The following is a 20,757-nucleotide window of genomic DNA, read 5'->3' on the forward strand; positions in this document are numbered from 1 at the left end:
TTTAAACTGATCAATATTTTTTTTTTTAATTTGTTTTTGAGGGAGGGAGAGAGGTTGTATGTTTTATATTTTTGAAACTGAATGTAAATTTAAAGAGAACTAAAGGGAAATAGTAAAAATGAATAAAGTTTTAGGGAACAAAATCATGTAGAAGACAAGCATATGAAATTCATATGCCATTTAAGTTTTTACATTGTTTTGGATTTTAAAGATTAAAAAATAAAGCTGCTTGATGATTGTTAACAGTTTAAAAAGTATTGCTGCACCAAATCATCTGTGCTCTAAGTTAATAAAAATAAAATATATTTGTTGGTGGACTTTGAACTGATATAAAAATGGGGATTGAGAAAGAAATTCTATAAATAAATGCTTAGTTTAATTATCAGACAAATCTATAAACAAACATATAAGTTAAGTACCAACTTACTAGAATATATATATATATATATATGTATAATTTATTTACTAAAGAATATTGATTATATTATCTCCTAAGATTAATTTTAGTAGAATTATCTTAAAAGAGTGAATCCATACTTAGTAAGTTCAATTTCGAAAAATGCTTTAAAGTTACTTGATTGTAAATTGTTAAAAGTGTTTAACGGGGACTTGAATTAAATCATGAATGATGAAATTTCAATTGTAAAAAGAAATAAATTAAAAGCAAGTAATTAAATTAAAGGCAAGTAATCATTGCCATTGATCAGAAATTAGTTCACTTTTCAAGGGGAACAAACCAACTCCCGTTCAATGAACAATAATTATTCTGTAAATTTCAGTATTCAGTACTTAACCTTATATTTTAATCAGGTACTGCAGGTCACCAAATGTTAGATACAACAGTAAATGTTCACCATTTCGTCCATTCATAAACTCATTTCTACCCTAAATAATCTCTGTAAAAATTTAAACACAAAACAAGTTTATTCTACAAAAATATAACTTTTTACAACTGTTGCCGCTCAAAGGAAAACTAAAAAGAAAATAATACTACACTAGTTGAATGCTATACTTAACAAAAAGCTTATAGGACCTTCAGTTTCATTTTTAATCTGTAGGTGTATCTGATCATAAATTGAATTTAGCTTATTTTTACTTAAAATTTTTGAAAAGTTATTTTCTGAAAAGTGGATTAACTAAATATATTAATCATCTTGTAATGAAACAACTTTAAATATTGTATTTTAATTTCTTAAGGTCTGAATATCTGCATTTAAGTGTGTTTTATTAGAGAAAAAATTTGAAGTTTGTGATGAAAAAGGTGTAAATAGTTTTAATAAATTCTTTCTCCTTTAAAGCTCTTTCAAAGTCAAAATGCCTTTTAAAAGTATTTATATTTTATTAAATAGGGTAGCCCTGATTGGTTAGGAAAAGAAGATGAACCCTTAAAAGGCTTCTCATGGCGTGGTGGGTCAGAAAGAGATACTACAGGAATACTTCTGTGGAGTGAAGTTTTCAACATCACAATGCCAACGGGTGAAGAGGTATGATTTTTATTAATCACTTAAAGCTGCATTCAGACGTGGGCGTAAAGCGCATAGAGGCATAGTCATAAGCGCATAAAATACGGGACATCTGTTCACACCTGCGAGAAGGGGGTCTAAGCTGTGGCCAATGAGAGAAGCTAAATTTGCGCATACGTGGATGTATCTACACCTTTCGCGCGCTGTTTTTTAGCTCAGTTGATTTCTCGCACTCGCTCTGCTTGTTTTTGTTATTTTGTGTCATGGCTTTTTCAGCTCAGCACAAAGTTTTACTGGTTCAACAGAATGCTTTTATCTGCCCTTCTTGTAAGCCAAGAGGCAACAGAAGAAGGTTAAAAAAAGAAAAATAACGAAATGGTCTAGAGATATTTTTTTGGATATGGAATATTTCTGCATTGTACTGTAGTACTCTCTATACTATAAACATGCACATGCATATACTATATAAAACCTTCTTCAATTTTTATATATAATTTATCTTAGGAGAAATACGATAATCTAAATATGCATAATTAAAAAAAATCTTGAGGATAACTAACAGATAGCCTGTATATAATATTTTTCCATTTTGCAGGTGTGAAAGTAGTTAAGCTAAAAACAGTACTTACCATATATTATTATTATTATTATTATTATTTTAATTTTCAGTCAAAAGGAACATGTTTCTGTGACAGTGAAACATGTGTGCTTTGCACTCCTTATTCACTGTCCCTGTCGATCACTATAGTAGTTTGCTGCACTACCAGTATCGATTATCATTAGTACTAGTATCCCACAACTGGTCACAATGTCCAGCAACCACAACTAGTACAATACCAGGAAATGTTCACCCAACAATGTATTTTATGCTCAATCATTAAATACATTTTGCTGTCTTGCCAACTGTTTGTATACATCTATTTTTAATAATTTGATTGTATAAGCCACACTCCTGAATTTAATTTCAACATATGCTGTCATTTCTATTTACGACCAAATCTCAAACGTAATTTCACATTGACAAATTTTAGGTACCCAAGTCTTCAAATGCATCAAAATTATAAACATTCATACCTTATCCAGGAATTTCTACCAGAGAAATAGCATGAATTTAATGATCAAAACTCCATTCAAATGATAGTAATAAAGAGTGGATAATAATAACAAATACTATTCATTAAATTATAGTCCATGTTATGAATTGTGTGTGCTATTTAGTTTCATTAAAGTAAATTCCTTTCATAGAGAACGTAATTAAAAAACAGAACAGAACTTCAACAGGAAGCAAAACTATCTAGACTGTTGACTGTTGTTTTAAGGATATTTCATTACATTTTTTCTTTCTTGGAATTCATAAGAGCATTTTCGCAAAAGATTAATCTTTTATCACTTATACAAAGCTTATACCATTGAATTGACTATTGTGACTATTCTTAAATAAGTGAAAAAAAAAATTTTTTTAAAGTAATATTTTTACTGTTAAAAAAAAAAAAAAAAAAAAAAAAAAAAAGCAGATTCATGATATTGATTTGGTGTTTTAGTAAAATTAATTCGTGAAGGTTTGTTTGGAAAGAAAATCAGCATTTGAAGCAAATAGCAATACAATATTTCCAGCTTTTTTAATAAATTTATTCTTAAATACAAAAATAATTAAACAGGAAAAAATTATAGTAATAATTTTAAAAATAATTATAGACAGAAAGAAAGTAATAATAATAATTTACACAGAAAAAATAAAATTTATGCAAGCACGCATTTCTTAAAGAATTTTCATAATAAAATGAAAAATATTGGATGGTGTATATATATATATATTGAAAACTGTATAACTTATGTGTAGATTCAGTTGCTATATAAGATTAACAAATGGACTGTTTTAGGTCACGAAAAGGAAAGAAGGAAAGATCCTGCAAGCTACAAGATCATACACAGCTTGCATAATCCTGAGCTTAACTTTCGCTTTACAAGTTTCATCCATATTTTTCAATATAAATTGAAAAACTCATTAAAAAATGCATGTCATCATCATAGATTTCTTGCGAGATCAACTCTTTATTTCGTTCGGATACGATTACAATTCATTATTTGTTCGGATACGATTACAACTCATTCGGATACGATGTGTTCCATATTAAAAAAAACGTCGCCTTCGATGTGACAGCAAAATCGTCTAAAGAAAGCCGCTTTGTTTTAGCTTCGCTCTGATTGGTCGACGCTTATCCCAAACTCTGCGTAAAGTTGAAAACTTGGAACCCTATGCCATGAGCCCTAATCCAGATTCTGTGACGTAGCAATGACTGGTTGCCTTGGCAACGGAGCTCGGCTTTAACCACTTATGCTCTTTACGCCCTCGTCTGAACGGGGCCTAATTCTCTCCTAAATTCATTAAAACTTGTTTGACCAAATGTTCCAAATTAATTGAATTTGGAAATAAGTTAAAATTCATCATAAATTATCTGATGGCAGTTTCTACTATTTCTATTGTGATGCATATGCTGTATGTATGCGATTTTCTAACCAAGTGAATTTATTTTGATTGACATTCAAGGTCAGTCAGCTCTGCTGCAGACTGCATTCAGCTCCTATCTGTATATCTGAAGGAATTTTGTGGTAAAGAGGAGCAATCGGACAGTGTTGGCAGAAAATAATGGCTACAGAAGGGACAGTATGCTTAAGAAATGACTATATTTCTTTAAAAATATTTTACTGAAGTTAAAAAATATCAAAATTTGGGTGAGAAGTCTGTGAATCAAAAAGGAAAGCAGTTAATTATACTTAGAGCATAACTGGATCTTTAGTACTAGTTAGTTGCATAGATTGATGATTTTGGATAAGAGATTAAGGCGGTGGTTTCAAACTGTGTGCTGGGGAGCCATGGCCTTTTCACAGGGATGCTGCAAAATATTGTAAAAGCTTAATTATTAAACCAAGACATTGGGCCAAACAAAACAAGAAACAAATTGAGAAGCTAAAAATATCTGGACTTTTTTGTGTGTGCCTTGTTTTTGCTTGAACCTTTAATAAAAGTAAAGTTGCTGAGGCAGAATATTCTTGTGAATACGAGCTGGCAGCGCTGTGCCTTTTCAACCATGCCACATTTATCGCCCTATACATCAAAACAATCTAACTTGAGAACTCGCACAAAGCTAGAACCACCTTATCACGGTTTTTCACTGCTCATTCCATTAAAAAAAAAAAGTGAACTTTTCTTTATTTGTTGTTAGCTCATCATGTCGTTTGATTTGGGTTTGCGTGTACCAACTTTCAGAGATTGTTTTATCCCTGGAGTCAAAAATCCACCGTTTTCTTTCAGGTTGATTTCATGCAATTTATGCTTGTTACGGAAATACCAGTCAGCAGCAAAAGTAACAATTTTGTTACCAGATTTATTCAGAAAATGCTTGCATAATTTGACAAACACATTCATTACAATATCTTAGCAGAAATGTGTAGTAGTTTTGCAGCTTTGTTGAGGTTTTGAAACAGGATCTACAAAGTGAAAGCATATTTCGATGTCCATTAAACATAAAGTGGAATTGCTGCAAAAAATGGATAAATGTATATCCGTCTCAAAGTTATGCGAGGAGTATGGCATTGGAGAGTCAACTGTAAATGACATAAGAAAACAGAAAAAGGAACTTTTTTTAATTTTTATGGATTCTATATATTCTATTTTATGGACACCCTGCTCGCAACAAATAACAGAAAAATTAATCATTATGCTAAAAGAGACGATCATGACAAAGTGATTATTTAATGGGTAGGCAGCATTGCAGCGAGTGTGTACCGTTGAGGGGTCGCAAGCTAACAGCGCAAGCTAAAATATTTCACTAAGAAATGAACTTAAAAATTGGGTGCACATTGGTTGATAAAATTTAAAAATGGCCATGGTATAAAGCAATTAAGAATTTCAGGGGAAAAAAGCTTCAGCTGATACTGAAGTTGCTAATTGAGTGCACATTGATTGATAAAATTTAAAATGCCTATGGTATAAAGCAGTTAAGAATTTCAAGGAAAAAAGCTTCAGCTGATACTGAAGTTGCTGAACTATTTGCAGATGAATTCATTGAACTCTTTAATAGTTGAACTTTTATCTTCAAAACAGATTTACAATGCTGGTGAAACTGGTCTTTTCTGGCAATATGTACCGCAAAATAACTTGGCAACTTCTGTAGAAAAGGCTCCAACTCGTGTCAAAGATTCCAAAGCGAGACTAGCAATTTCAGCGTGCTCAAATAGTGGCAGGAACGCACAAATGTAAATGTGTCGTAATCAGGGAAAAATATATGACCTCTAGCATTTTAAGGAGTAAAAAGTTATATATCATGCAAATAAAAGAACACGGATGACACAAGTGTTAATGAATAATTGCTTTGAAAATCATTTCATACCCGAGGCTTGGCAGAATTCGGTTGGTTTACCAGATAAAGCAAAAATTGCCCTGACTGTAGACAACTGTTCGGCTCATACTTCAGTTAATACTTAAAGTTTTAGTGAAAAATAATGTATCCATATTATTCTTTACTCCAAATTGTACGTCAATTGTTTATCTTATGGATATCGGAACAGTGTGCATGCGAGAATGTAAATATAAAGTAGAATTTTTAAAATTCGTGTTAAATTTTTTTAAATATTAGCAAAACTATTCTTGAATTTTTGAAATATTTTAGTGCAAAATCTGCTTTGTGGAGCATCGCTAGATCGTGAGAGAATGTGTCTCCAGGTACTTGTAAAAATGCTTGCCATAATTTATGGTCAGAAAAAAAGTTAAATTTAAAGCTTAAATTTTCCAATTGATGTATTTTTAAAGAAATATGGAGAAGCAATAATAAATGACGATGATTTAACATAAGTTTTTCATTGCAATGACAATGCCCCAATTATCAATGAATTAACGGAAGGCGAAATCTGTAGAATGGTTCTCGATCCAGAAAATACTGCTCCCAAGAAAGTGACTGAGAGGTTATAGAAAATGAAAAAATTTCGATTGACAAGTTAGTGGAAATTCTCGACACAGCAGTTATAGGACTTGAACAAGGGAACTTTGTAACTGAATAAGAAATTATGTCTATCTTTAGAATTAAAGAGAAAATATCAGCACAAAAAGCAACTTTAGCAACTTACATTGAAAATAATGTTTAATAAAGTTAAAAAATAAATATTAAACTTTTGTTTTGTAAATTTTGTTACCCTTCAGATCATAAATCATGATTTCATACTTTTAATCTTCTAATTTCTATATGTCATCGTACAAGCTTTAAACTGATGATCTAATATCCGGAATCACCGAAGTCCTGATGAGTTCGGATCTTGGACTTTGTACTGTACTAGTTTTAACCTTTTGCTTTATTGTTTATCCTTACATATAAAGCATGAGAACTTAGTACAGTACAAAGTCTCTAATCTGGAAATGCATTATCCGGAATGATCTATAATTCGTACCTCAAAGCCACAAACTTACACATGCCCGTAAAGTGTTTACGCATGCGCGTTTGATGCGTGCGTCCGCTAAAGCCAGTAAACCGTTTACCCATGCGCGCTTCCGATAGTGAAGAAAGTAACAGAGAATGCTATTGAAACTGAAAAAATTTCAATTGACAAGTTAGTCGGTATTCTCGACACAGCAATTACAGGACTTGAACAGTGGAACTTTATAACTGAACAAGAAATTATGTCTGTTTATAGAATTAGAGAGAAAGTATTAGCACAAAAAGCGAAGCAACTTATACAACTTACATTGATAGAAATGTTTAATAAAGTAAACAAATAAATATTAAGCTTTTTTTGTAAATTTTGATACCCTTTAGATCATGATTGCTCTTTATTTCATAAATTACAGTTTCATACTTTTAATTATATTATTTCTGCATGCCATCTTATCAGATTTAAATTGATGATCTGGGAAACCCCTAATCTGGAATCGCCAAAGTCCCGAGGAGTCCAGATTACGGACATTGTACTGTATACCATTCTGCTGGCCAAGAGACATGCACTCTTTTACATTATGTACATATTATTCATTTCTAAGCAATGTGTTTTATATATGAAATATTGTATAAAGAATGATTTCTAATTTTCTTGGAAGTGCATCTGAAGCTTATGAATATAGAGGCATATTTTTTGTCATTAGACAAATTCTTTTTATCATTGGAGAAAAGAATTGCTTTAGGTTTGCTTTAAGAGGAGACAATGAATTATTAGGTATGTATAGAGTGTCCTAATATGTATAATAATAATAAAACCTTGTATGCTTAGTTTAATTCATCAAAATTTCTTTTTGATAAAAGTGTTTTCGAAAGAAAATGTTCAACATATCTCAGATATTAAAAAATCAATAAAATGGTTGTAATTATTAATGGTAATATTAATTAAATGGTTGTAATTACCAATAAAATGGTAGTATTTAAAGTCATTTAAATTCTATATCCAGAACAACTAAGATCTTCGAAAAAATTTTACATCATTGCGTATGTAATTAAGATAACTGGATTGTCCCACTTTTCATCGTTTCTTAATTAAATTGTATAACATTATCAATTTGATTTGATCTTATAAACTTCCATAGAATATTTATGTAATATTTACGTTGCATGTTTTTTTTAAGTGAGGGCCGTTTTGTTATATACATGAATACGTCTCACAATGGTGGCAACGACTGCTTGCGCCATGCTCTGACATTCCATGGAAACAACTGTGCTCAGTTGCAGCTGTGTAGGTAACCTGTAGAGTCGTTTTTGTGTCTTTAAAATGTTCAAGATTATCGAATTGCCCGTGCAAGGTTTATTCTGTGATACGTTTTTTGTCGGCACTCACCGAACCTGTCTACTGCAGACATTCACTGGCAGATTTGTGAAGTTTACGGAGCAACTGCCATGAGTGAAGCAAAGTGCGTAACTGAGTCAGAGATTTCAAAGCTGGCTGCGACAATGTCCCTGATGAATCCTGTTCCTGTCGCCCATCTGTGTTCACAGACGATATGATGGCTTCAGTTGAAGTGAAAATTCTTGAGAATGCTTCATCATAAGCACTCTTTCAAACGAACTTCCTGAAGTGGAAGCGTGTAGTCTAGAACGTGAAACCGGCCATGATCTCTTGGTTATCGAAGCAGGCGACAAGTTTCTTTGAAGAGGTTATTCAGTATCTAGTTCTAAGGTAGGATAAGTATTTAAACAAATTTGGCAACTTTGGATTTGAAAAATGGAGAAAATTTGAAAAATAGTATTTAGAATCTAAAAATAAATTTGGTTTTTAAAAATTTCCTTTCATTTGGTTTTATTTTTAAATGGCCCTTACTCAAAAAACACACCTTGTATTAACAATTTGTGATTTTTAATTTTTTTTTTTTTTTTTTTTTTTTTTTTTAGGTAGCTGTTCTTTTAATGGACACTCAGGGGGCATTTGATAGTTCTTCAACTGTCAAAGAATGTGCAACAGTATTTGCTTTAAGCACTATGATAAGCTCTATTCAGGTTAGGATATTTATTAATAGCTTTAAGATGAGTTTATTATTATTGTATTTAAAATGTGTGTATATATATATAATATATATATATATATATAATTTCTTATATTTCACACTTAAAACATATGCAAAATTATCTGTGTTATTATAGGTTTATAACTTGTCTCAAAATATTCAAGAAGATGATCTTCAACATTTAGAAGTATGTATAAAATATCTATAATATTGTTTCATAAGAATAAATTGAATTTAATTTAAAAAAATTAAATTTAAATACATATTTAATTAAATATTCTTTGCGCCATTGCTGCAAGGAATGAAATTTAAATTTAAACAAATTCAAATTCTTAACAAATACGTATAAAAGTAAAAAAGCAAATTTAAATTCTGAAAAAAGCCAAAATAATTTAAAATAATTTTAAAAAAATGTGCAAACATGTAAAAGATTTAATTCTAGAACTAATCTACAATATCATTTAAATTCAGAAGAATAAGCAAATCAAGTGCAAAATCTATCCATGAAAATAAATCTACTAATTTAATAAATTAAAATTAAATTAAACATTTTTTTTTAAAAATGCATATGTGAATGACCATAGAGTAGGCAGGAGACAGAGTCATCAAGGGGAAGTTGCCTCCAAACCTAACTCTCCAATCATTCAATTCGTGTTTCGTCATTCATGCAGGCAAGGGTAAAAGTCAAAACCAAAAGTAATTCCAATAAAGTGGCTCCCTTAGAAACCAACATTTAAGTATTAACATTTAAGAATTAAAGTTCAAAAAATGAAAATACCAATGAAGTCCCCTGAGTAACAAGCAAGCAAAGTCAAGAATTAAACTTTTTCTTAAAAAATTAAATTTTTTAAAAATTAATTTTTTATAAAATAATTTTTAAAAAATCTAGAAACCAATGTATTTTAGAAATCCCTTAAATTATTTTGGCTTTTTCCTTTTTTTAGAATTTAAATTTGCTTTTTTACTTTTATACGTATTTGTTAAGAATTTGAATTTGTTTAAATTTAAATATCTATAATACATATCTTGAGTGCTGATGATTTGAAAATATAACTGCATTGTTTTTATAAGGAGGTATGAGGTATTTTCTGCAAATACGTTGAGCTCCTTATCTCTCGTGTGTCAGTTCTTTGTTTGAGAGCAACGTTTGTGAGGGATGTGTTATTTTATTACAGAGTCTACAGATTGATATATGAAGACAAGAAACATGTGAATATTGCATGCTGTAAATCTAAATAGTAATACTTGAAATAAAGTTAAAAAATTTAATGCTAATTTAAATTACCCGGGTATAAAATGGAAGTTCTGCTAGTGAAGAGGTAACAGCAGGCTCAGCTCCAGTATTTCAGGTGACCTAAACAATCAGTGCAGTTGTGGTACCCTGTATAAATTAAACATATTAATAATTCATGTAAAACGTTTTATTTTTGTTTGTGAAAAGAGCTTGGATCTTTGTAGCTTGTGAGAACAGAGAACATCCTCTGATAAAGCCAGGGAGCAATTTGTAACACAGTTTCTGGAGAATTCAATTTTGGAGATGTTTTAAAGCTAAATGTGCATGCTGATTTCAAAACTGTAGTTTGTTTTCTTCCACCATGTTAAATTTTTTTCTCTGCATATTCGGTAAATATGACCACTCTCCGCGGCATTGAAATGAAACATGTGATGTACTTCAGCTCTCCTATTGCCCTACATAAACCTTTCAATTAGTGCTAGGTCAGTGACGCAGGAGACCAGCAACAGGTGCATACTTGTCTAGAGTAGTTCATTTAGGCTTAAGATACTTTAGTGAGATATTGCATGTCACTGTGATATAATGAAGTGTAGTCCAATGAGGAGTCCAAGTTCTGGCACATATATACAGAGTTAGCACTGTTTAGTTTTTATTTATATATGAACTGAAACCTTTCCATCTGTCTTCCTCTGCTAGTTCATGTTGTAAGTGCTTAAACAGCCTCGATTTGATTTGTTACATATGTGGTATTTCTTCCATTCCCAGCCAAAGAACAAACATCAGTACATTTGTCAGCCAGGCCGATTTTGCCTATTTTAAAGCAAAAAATAGTGATCAAGATAAATCATGGATTTCTCACAACGTTTGCAAGCAGTGTATATCAAGAATTTGGTTACTGGAAAAATGCCCGTAGGAAAAATGCTCACAGGTATAAATGCTCACAGGAAAAAAGCCCACATAGAAAAAAGCTCACATGGAAAGATACTCACTTAGAAATATGCTCGTATGGGAAAAAGCTCACATAGATATATGCTCACATGGAAATAAACCTACTGATAAATAAAATACGTAGAAATATCCTTACATTAAGCAATCAGTAATTAATTGATTTGAACATCATACACCTACTTGAACTTTTCAAAGAAAAATGATTTAAATTACCAAAACATCTATGGTATATATATCAAAAACTGTATAACTTATGTGTAGATTCAGTTGCTATATAAGATTAACAAATGGGCCATTTTGGATTATGAAAAGAAGAGAAGAAAGAAAGAAAAATTAAACAGAATATACAGTGAAAAAATATTATTATTTTAATTGTTAAAAAAATAAAATAGTCAATATCAGTTACACATTTTATAATATAAATATTTAGAAAAATAAGAAAATATAAATAAGTATTTTATTTAAATTACGTAAAATACCTTATTATATGTAAATCATAAATATAAATTTCAAAAAGTTATAAATACATAAAATTACTGAATGTAATATAATATATGTAAATATATGTAATATCTAATTTATGCAAATAATATTTGTAAATATCTAATTTATGTAATAATATTTGTAAATATCTAATGTATGTAAATATCTAATTTTATCGAATTCATCGTAGTTGCTCTTACATGATTCGCAATTACCAAATGTAAGTTTTCATTTTTTTTTTTTTAAACTTCAGCACACCCTGTATTTACAATAGCTAGTAATAAACATTGACAGGCTAAATATTTTTTCAGTGTGTCAAATAAAAACCACATACTGAGATGGCTACAATTAAATAATGAATTTAGTACCTTATGAAAGTTTTCGCAACAATTTGTGGTTTTAGGAGGTTTTTTTGTAAGCTGCTTCATAATGATTCCTCACTTCGATTGGAAACTGTGGTCTTCTAGAACTTTTTTGTCTCCAAACCTAAATAACTACATTCAAACATCAATTACTGTAGATACACATTAACATTTGTCCAATAATTTTTTGATTAAATAATTTTTCTTTTATAAATTAAGTAGGTGTCCTTCCTTCTTTCCTTTTCGTGACCTAAAATGGTCCATTTGTTAATCTTATATAGCAACTGAATCTACACATAAGTTATACAGTTTTCGATATATATATATCATAGATGTTTTGGTAATTTAAATAATTTTTCTTCAAAAAATTCAAGTAGGTTCAGGATGTTCAAATCGATTAATTATTGATTGCTTAATGTAAGGATATTTCTACGTATTTTATTTATCAGTGGACTTATTTCCACGTGAGCTTTTTTCTATGTGGGCTTTTTTCCTGTGAGCATTTATACCTGTGAGCATTATTCCTGTGGGTTTTTTCCTAGAACCCAAGAATTTACGGATGTGGATGAAGGGAACATGTTCAGAATTTCCATTTGGTATATTTGTGATTTGGTGAGAGCCCAAAGATCACTCAAGTGATTGTTACTTTTGTGTAGTGAAAAATGTCAGGATATAACAAGGAAAAAAATGTGTAGAATAGAGTTTCCTAGTTTGTCATCAAAACTATATGCCCAGTGCAGAGTTGCCAATTCTCCCAATTTAGGCGGGAGACTCCCAATTTTCGACCGCTCTCCCGCCAACCCAATTTACAATATATTTCTCCCGACTTTTTCTTATTCTTAAAATTTCTCACGATTTTTAAGGAACTTGGCTTAATACTTCGTTATAGGAACCAAAAAAAAAAAAAAAAAAAAGTGATTTTGGACATCTGAAAATAAGTGAATTTTCTCTAGATTATATCTAAAACAAAACCTTGCGAATCAGATGAGAATTTCTGCTTTGTGAGTGAGAGCATATGTATCCAGAAACGTCGTTCTCCAGTTCTCCAATGGGCATCGAGCTCCACTGAGTGTCATCTGGCATATATTAGAAAATAAGGACAAAGCAAGCTGTTATTTGGATGTTCTTTAGTTATTTTGTTTATTTTGTCCTGAGTTGTGTGAGTACACGTGCTTTCGGGAAATAGTTTTAGAAATTATTCTCTTTTGTTAAGTTTGTGAGAAAGGTGAAATACTCGTGTATGTTTCAAAAATCGTACAGACTTTCCTTCCATTATTTCCTCAAGCAAATGTAATAAATTTGCTATGTGTATCGCCTGTCATTGTGATTTTTCGATTTTGCATGGTGGAAGGGCAGATGTTTTCAAACATGTGCGTAGACAAAAACACAAAGACCAAATAAGTGTTTTTGAAGAAAAAGAGGGAAAAAAAAAAAAAAAAAAAGAAGAAGAAGAAAAAGAAAAATTAAATTTTTCTTCTGAAACAAAGGCCTAAGAAATTATTAATTTATTTTGATTGGAGTACAAACTGCCACTGAATGCATTGGATCATGCTGCAGCTTTATTTAGAAAAATGTTTCCCGGTAGTGAAATCACTAAGAAATACTCAAGTGCAAGAACCAAAACAGGTGCAGTTGTTAAAGAAATGGGTTTGAAAAATAAATCTTCAGTTATTGATTGCAGCTCTGTTTTGCCTCTCTACGGATGGAAGCAATAATACCGATTCAAAACTGTATCCAATTGTTGTTTCTTTTTTTTAATCCAGAGTCTTCAGAAATTGAGTGCAGTTTACTTTCTGTCCCCACTTTAGAAGGACATTCGACAGGCTTTAATATAGCCCAGCTAATAATTAAAACTTTAAAAGAAAATGTAGTTCTTCAGGATAATTGCTTAGTACTTGGTGCCGATAATGCATCAGTAATGGTAGGCTTGAAGACTGGTGTTGCAGGCATCTTAAGAAAGGAAAATTGAGATTTGCAGATTATGAGGTGCACCTGTCACCTCTTAAATTTAGCAGCTGAAAAAGGGGCAGCTTTTTTACCAGTAAATGTGGATGAACACATTGTTGATATTTATTATTATCTTGAAAGGAGTTTTAAAAGGAAGGAAAAATTGAAACAGTTCCCAACAGCTGCATAATACTGAAATGAGAAAAATTTTGAAATGTGTTTGTACACGCTGGCTGTCTTAAAAGTAATGCTTATCTAGAATCCTCGATCAATGGAACCCACTTCTCTTGAATTTTTTAAAGAAGAATTAAATGCTTCGAGAGTTAAGATAAAAGTCTCTTTTGTAATTCTTGTAATTCTATTTATGGTGAAATAGAAAATCAGAAGAAAGATGAAGATTTGATAATAGGAGCTGCAACTACAAAAGTAGTGGAAAAACTTTCAGAAGAAGACAAAAATAAGTTTTATCTTTATGTTAGAAGTTACTTCTGTCGAGTATGTCATTACATACTACATAAATTTCTATTCAATAATGAAGTGGTTTTGCATGCTAAAGTTGCTGATGTTTCTGCTCTAGCAAATGCATCTTTTTCTGATATAAGGTACTTTTTGAACAGATTTCCTGTGTTCATTTAGTCATGAAAGATGATGATACTGATGTTGCCACTGATTAATATTGCGGTCGCAATTATGCAGTTTACAATTAGAAAACTTGGATGAAGTTATAAAATCAGCTAGGATTGACACCCAGTGGAGTTTAATTGGAAAACTGAAAGATGCTGATGAAATTTTAAAATATAGTGAACTGTCTAGAATTATGTTGGCCATCTTGACAGTTCCCCATAGTAATGCAGGGTGTGAGAGGATTTTCAGTGTTGTTGTGGACTAAATTTAGATCTAATATTAGTGATGACACATTAGAAAAACTTTTATTAGTGAAAGCAGGCCTACATAACAATTGCTATGAACAAAATTATGAAGTTTCTTTCTTAAAGAAAGCAAAATCTGCCACTGTTTATAACATTTGTACGGAAACTGATTAAAGTTTTTTTTTTTTTTTTTTTTTTTCTTCTTAAACAATACAAGTAATAAAAATGTTTTTTATGTGTAAGGAATTTTGTGTTGCTTGCATTTAAGAATTAGTTACTCTTTAAAGTTAATTCATTATTAAAATTATTTTTATCATTTAAAAAGTCTTTTTAACATTGTGAAAAATCTCTTGATTTTTGAGTCTCATAGAATGGCAAGTATGCCAGTGTCTCATTTAGCTGAACTTCTAGTGCCAATTTTGAAAGAAGTATTCTCTTTGAAAATACAGGAATACGATTCTGTTGAATATCAAATCGACCCCCAGTGATGAAGATTTTGAAATTGAAGATGATTCTATTTGTAAAGTTGAATCATGAGTTGAATGATTTGGCGCAAGATTTGGGACTGTCCAAAAAAAGCTTCAAAAAAGGAGCTAAGATATCCTACTTTCAAACAAGAGAAAGTGCATTTCTGCAATACTTTCAAAGTGATGATGGATTTATGTATTGCCATAATCTACATGGTTTAATGAAAGAATTAGCTTATAACATAACTCAATGGTGACTGTTCATCGATAGCTGAAAGCGGAGCTTGAAGGGGGTCCTCCTCTACATTGGAAATTTATTTGGTGGAATTCCAATAGGTTATTCAGTTTGTTTGTGTAAAGAGTATGAAGACACAAAAAGTCATCATTGATTTGTTATAATATTGTATACACCAATGGATCATCTATGTTGACCCTAAAATGGTCTGATTCCTCTATGGCCAGCAATTGTGGATATATCAAGAATCCCTGTTTTTTGTGTGTGGACAGCAAATTTTGTGAGAAGCATTGAGTGCAGTTGAATTAGCGGCCAAGATCTGACCTGAAAATCCAAACATTCTACATCAGCAGTTGTCAGCAGAAAGAACATTATGTTTCCACCTCTGCATATAAAACTGGGTCGCAAAGCAATTTGTTTAAATCTTTGCCCTTGAAGATGTTGTTTGAAATATTTCATTTCGGCATTTCCTAGCCTGTCATTTGAAAAGATAAAGGCTGATACGTTTGATGGTCCACAGATTTGGCAGCTCCTTTAACGTGAACATTTCATTGATATAATAACGGAACTTCAAAAGAATGCTTTGTTGGCATTCAAAAACATTGTCAAAAATTTCTTGGAAATACACAAGGACAGAATTACAGCAAAATTGACCAGCAGCTTTTGCAGAGCTTCAAAATTTTTTAGTGCGACACAGGCACAAAATTGCATTCTTTACATAGTCTTCTTTATAACTTCCCGCAAAAATCTTAGTGCAGTCAGTGATGAGCAGGGTGAGTGATTCCACCAAAATTTGAAGGCATTGTACCAAGGTAGATGAGATGTACACCTTGCAAAAGAGGGGGGGACAGTTCTGTATCTCCCGTTCTACTAGTCTGATTGGCGAAATTTAACTCTCATTTTTCCTGTCTCAAAAGTGTGACTTAGGATACGTTAGATTTAGATGTAGCCTTGTTATAACATAGGTATTCTGACACAAAATAAGATCTTTCTGAAATAACATACCAATTTTTTTCCATATTTCAATTCTATGACTCAGATTGTGCCAAAGTGCTAAGTTTTGTAAAAATCGCATGAGTAGTTATTAAAATGAGCTCTCAAAATTTTAGCTTCTCTGTGTTAATTGAATTTGGTATATATTTATTAATATCTCTTTTTGTATTAAACTTACTAGATTCCTTCTTTCGTAATTCAAAATTATGTTCACTTCAAATAAAATTCACAGATATTTACTGATATATTTTTAAAATTTGTATTTTTTATGAATTTTACATAATGGGAAAATTTTTTTAATTATAATCCATAAAATTTTTACCATCACCTTAAAGATGTATTTTTAGGCATACCTGCAAAAAACAACAACAAAAAAAAAAAAAAAAAAAAAAAAAAAAAAAATTCAGAATTTCCAAAGATTATATTTATATATTAGTGCATTTTGAAATTGGGCACATTTATTATGTGATAATAATGCCATATGTGCTTTATGCACTTTGTTAAAATTATTTGAAAGGATGCACAATGCACCTTTTTTAAGAGTTCCATGAGAATTGTTCTTGCCACAAACTGAAAAAAGTGCACCTACTTAAATTTTTAAATTTCTCATCACATTTTACAAAATTTAATATTTAGGCATAATTAGAGTCTTGGAATCACAACATGGTAAAAAAAATCGGTATGTCAATTTGGAAAACATCCAGTTTTATGTCAAAATATACATGCTAGCTATATATATGTCTAATATCCTAAATCGTGCTTTTGAGACATGAAAAACAGAGGTTTAAATTTTATCATTCAGCTCAGTGGAATGGGGGATATAGAATTGTACCCCCTTTTTATTTTCTTGTGCAGAGTGTACATATGATGGCTGACTATTGTTAAGAGTATCAAGCAAAAATGTCCTTTCCCCCTAAAAAATATTCCAAAAGAGCCATAAGCAAAAATTTTTACCTTAACATGTATGTTTACCATTTGGTTAAAAAACTTTACTATTTGAATGAAGAAAATTTAAATTGCAGAACTAACTATATATAGCTTTTATATGAATAAAACTATTCTTTGTCAACACTAGATTTGGTAAGTTTTCCCTTTATTTTCCTTTATGTGAATATTTCATATGACTTCTGTTAGAACAAAGAAAGGGTCTCCTGTAGTTAAAAAAGTTGACATGATAGACAAAAACAGACTATTTTTAGATTCAGATGCCAGAAGTTGGTCAAAAAGAAGTGATAGATCTAAGACAACACAATTGCTGTTCCCTATGTAATTAGTTTCCTAACTGCTGCTTCTGTTGCCTGTATTTGAAGCTGGCCCTGGGTAATAACATCAAGCCTGTGTTCATATTATTTTTGCCATTCATGCATTTTATAAATGGAAAGAAAGCACAAAAGTGTAGATAAGAAAAGTTGAGAACAATATGGACTAAGATTTTATCATTTAAGGGGTTTGAATACAGCAATCTATTGCCATTTTTCTCAAAGAATATAATTTTGGCTCTCAGAAGAAAAAACATAATTCCCCCAAGGGATCACGGAAACAAATCTGTGTATATGATTTTAATTAATTTAATAATTTTAACTCTGTTGTAAACTTACACTGTATGTCAGAAGAATTCATTTTTTTTTTAAACATAACATGTCCATTAATTGAATTGTAACATGGCCTGTTTTGAATTGTCTGCATTTTCTGGACACCCATACATGCTCCTACATTAATTAGCATGGATAATTTGGAGATATATATAAACTAAAAAATTTGCTGTGTAGTACATAATTTTGTGTATATGGTTAAAATGCAGATTCCTAGACAGTTTTATAATGTACAAATGTTTTACGGCTTTACCATAGCTAAAATTTACATAAATTTAATTTCGATTTGTAATATCAGTAATTGCAAATAGACTATTATATACTTTTATAAATATGAAAAATAGCGTTCTCAAATTTTGTATTAACTTTAAAAAATATTAAAAATGTCTTTGATGATATGCAAAACATATCATAAAAGAAATTACATCTGATATAGTGATAGAATAACACAATTTAAATTTGTAAAAAATAATTTTTAGAAGATGAATTTTATCTTATGTAGAGAAAAATATTACTGATTCAAAATTTCTTTACCTGCCTCTTTTTTTTTTTTTTTTTTTTTTTGACTGTGTGATCTTGTCTGAAGTTCCTAAATTTCTGTTTTGAAATTTAAGTGATTTCTTTTTCCACCCTATCTCATCAAAGACAAACCTGCTACAAACTTACATAGTATATTGGTCTTTCATCTGTATTTGAAATTATTATTGCTGATGACTTATCAGTGTGTAATACTTGGATCGTACAGAAATGATTGACACAATGGCTCTCACAATACAACTGTTACATTATGAAGTGAAATAGACACAAGGGAGCATGCATTATTCAGGATGCATAGATGGAGCTGGCTGCAAGCGAATGGTATAAGTCAGCGCCCGTCCCTTTCACTGTCGTCATTGAGAGCAGGGACAGCAGTTATGGAAGGTGATTATCATGGTCAGCATTGGACAGCGTGGTTCCTATGGAAGGAAGGGATACAGTGTAGTGAGATCCATCATCACATGATTTCGGTGTGCGGGAACAAAGTACCCTCAAGGCGTACCATATCCCGTTGGGTGGTCAAGTTCACAGTGTAGTGGAGACCAAAGCCAAAGGTGTCAGCGAGAGATGACCAGCAATATTGCATACAGCAGCAAATGTGGCAGCAGTGTCAGATTTGATGATGGCAAACAGGCGCATAACGTTTAACAAGATGCAGGAAGAGACGGAGCTTGCGCAAGGAACATTGCAGGAGATTGTGCATGGGGATTTGAAGATGACAAATGTGTGTGCAAAGTGGGTGGACCTCAGACCTCAAACTAAGACCTCAGTCTATGCCTTGCTTGACAAGATGAAGGACACAGAGGCCAACATGTTGAACCTTCTGCCGAATTGCATGCAATTGTCCATAATTAGTGGACCATCACCTCCACAGACTGGTTTATACCAAAGCCCTTCAGAACCTCCCAGCCAGATGGCAGAAGTGTATTGACATGGGTGGGGATTATTTCTGATGTACTATCAGTTTTTTGTTAATTCCATTCTGTGGCAGCATTTGTGTCATTCACTTCTGTACAACCTAAATAGAAAGAATCCTATAAAAACAATATGTACTTATCATTGAAGTATCTGACAATTTAGCTAGTTTTTTTATGTTAGCCATTGGGCAGAGTTAGTTAACTTATGGCTTCTGTGCTTATGTTTTTTTTTTTTTTTTTTTTTTTTTTTTTTGTAATTCTGATAAGAGTTAGTGGTTATTAAATGGACTCTCAGTTTTTTATGCTGAAATGCTTACTGATTCAACAATGACTTCTTAAGCCATGTAAAAATTTTGCAATAGTATTTTAAAGCTTTTGCATTTCTCATCATTGATTTCAATGTGTTATTTGTTTTGTGCGTATTTCTGTGTGAACGTTTTTAAAAAAAGGAAATAAAAAAAAAAAAAAACTGTGACCCTTGATATAATATTTATGACTTGGAGAAAAAACATTATTAATGCTACCTATGAAAAATTAAGTACATTTATCGTGCCTTTCTTTAGTGAACTGTACAAAATTATATGACAGAATAAAAAACTGAGATACAAAGATAAAAATAGTTTATTAAAATCATTTTCCGATGTTATAATCTCAAACATCAGATTGTATGTTTTTTTTTTTATCTTCTTAAAGGTTAAAAAAAAAAGTACTTTTAAATTATTCCTATCTATACCGAAAAGCTGCAAAAAAGTTTTGATGTCATGTCACCAAAAAGGGAATTATGTTGCAATCTGCAGTGTTACCAAAAAGTATTTATGTGGGAATCCAGTTTTGCTATGTGCATTGACCCCCCCCCCAAATGACTTTCCACTTCTGTGGATATTTTTGCCAGTGTGACTGCAGATTATCATTTCTTCTATAGGAATTTCCATATTTTTGCTAAGCAGATCACATGCTACATTTTGCACCATCTTTGGTGGAGGCTTTTCCTTCTTTTTTAGGATTTTTTGGTGCCAAGTTTATGCAATTCTCTCTCTCTCTCTTTTTTTTTTTTTTTTTACAAAAATAGATTGATGTCTACGTGGAGATAATAAAAGGGCCAAAAACAAGCATGTTTTGTACCGAAAAAGAATAAAAAATTGGCACTACTAGATGCATCATTAAAATAGACATAAAGGTATCCAATAAACATATCTCTTGAAAGTTAACAATGAGTAAATTTTCGATATGGGT

At 31.2% G+C, this 20,757-nt stretch overlaps 1 protein-coding gene across 5 annotated transcripts in view; it reads left to right on the top strand.

Annotated features, from left to right (window-relative positions):
* The window catches only part of LOC118193813 (atlastin-like), an 81,104-nt gene that overhangs the window by 1,804 nt on the left and 58,543 nt on the right, over positions 1–20,757 (top strand). For all 5 annotated transcript variants that reach the window (XM_085814786.1, XM_085814788.1, XM_085814790.1 and 2 more), the window contains 3 exons: positions 1,350–1,484; positions 8,828–8,932; positions 9,077–9,127. In XM_085814786.1, coding sequence (XP_085670912.1) covers positions 1,350–1,484; positions 8,828–8,932; positions 9,077–9,127 — 291 coding nt within the window. The remainder of the gene's footprint in view (positions 1–1,349; positions 1,485–8,827; positions 8,933–9,076; positions 9,128–20,757) is intronic.

Source organism: Stegodyphus dumicola, chromosome 4 (assembly GCF_044657685.1).
Source record: "Stegodyphus dumicola isolate Sdum_Otavi_A_Nest chromosome 4, ASM4465768v1".
Lineage (NCBI taxonomy): Eukaryota > Metazoa > Arthropoda > Arachnida > Araneae > Eresidae > Stegodyphus > Stegodyphus dumicola.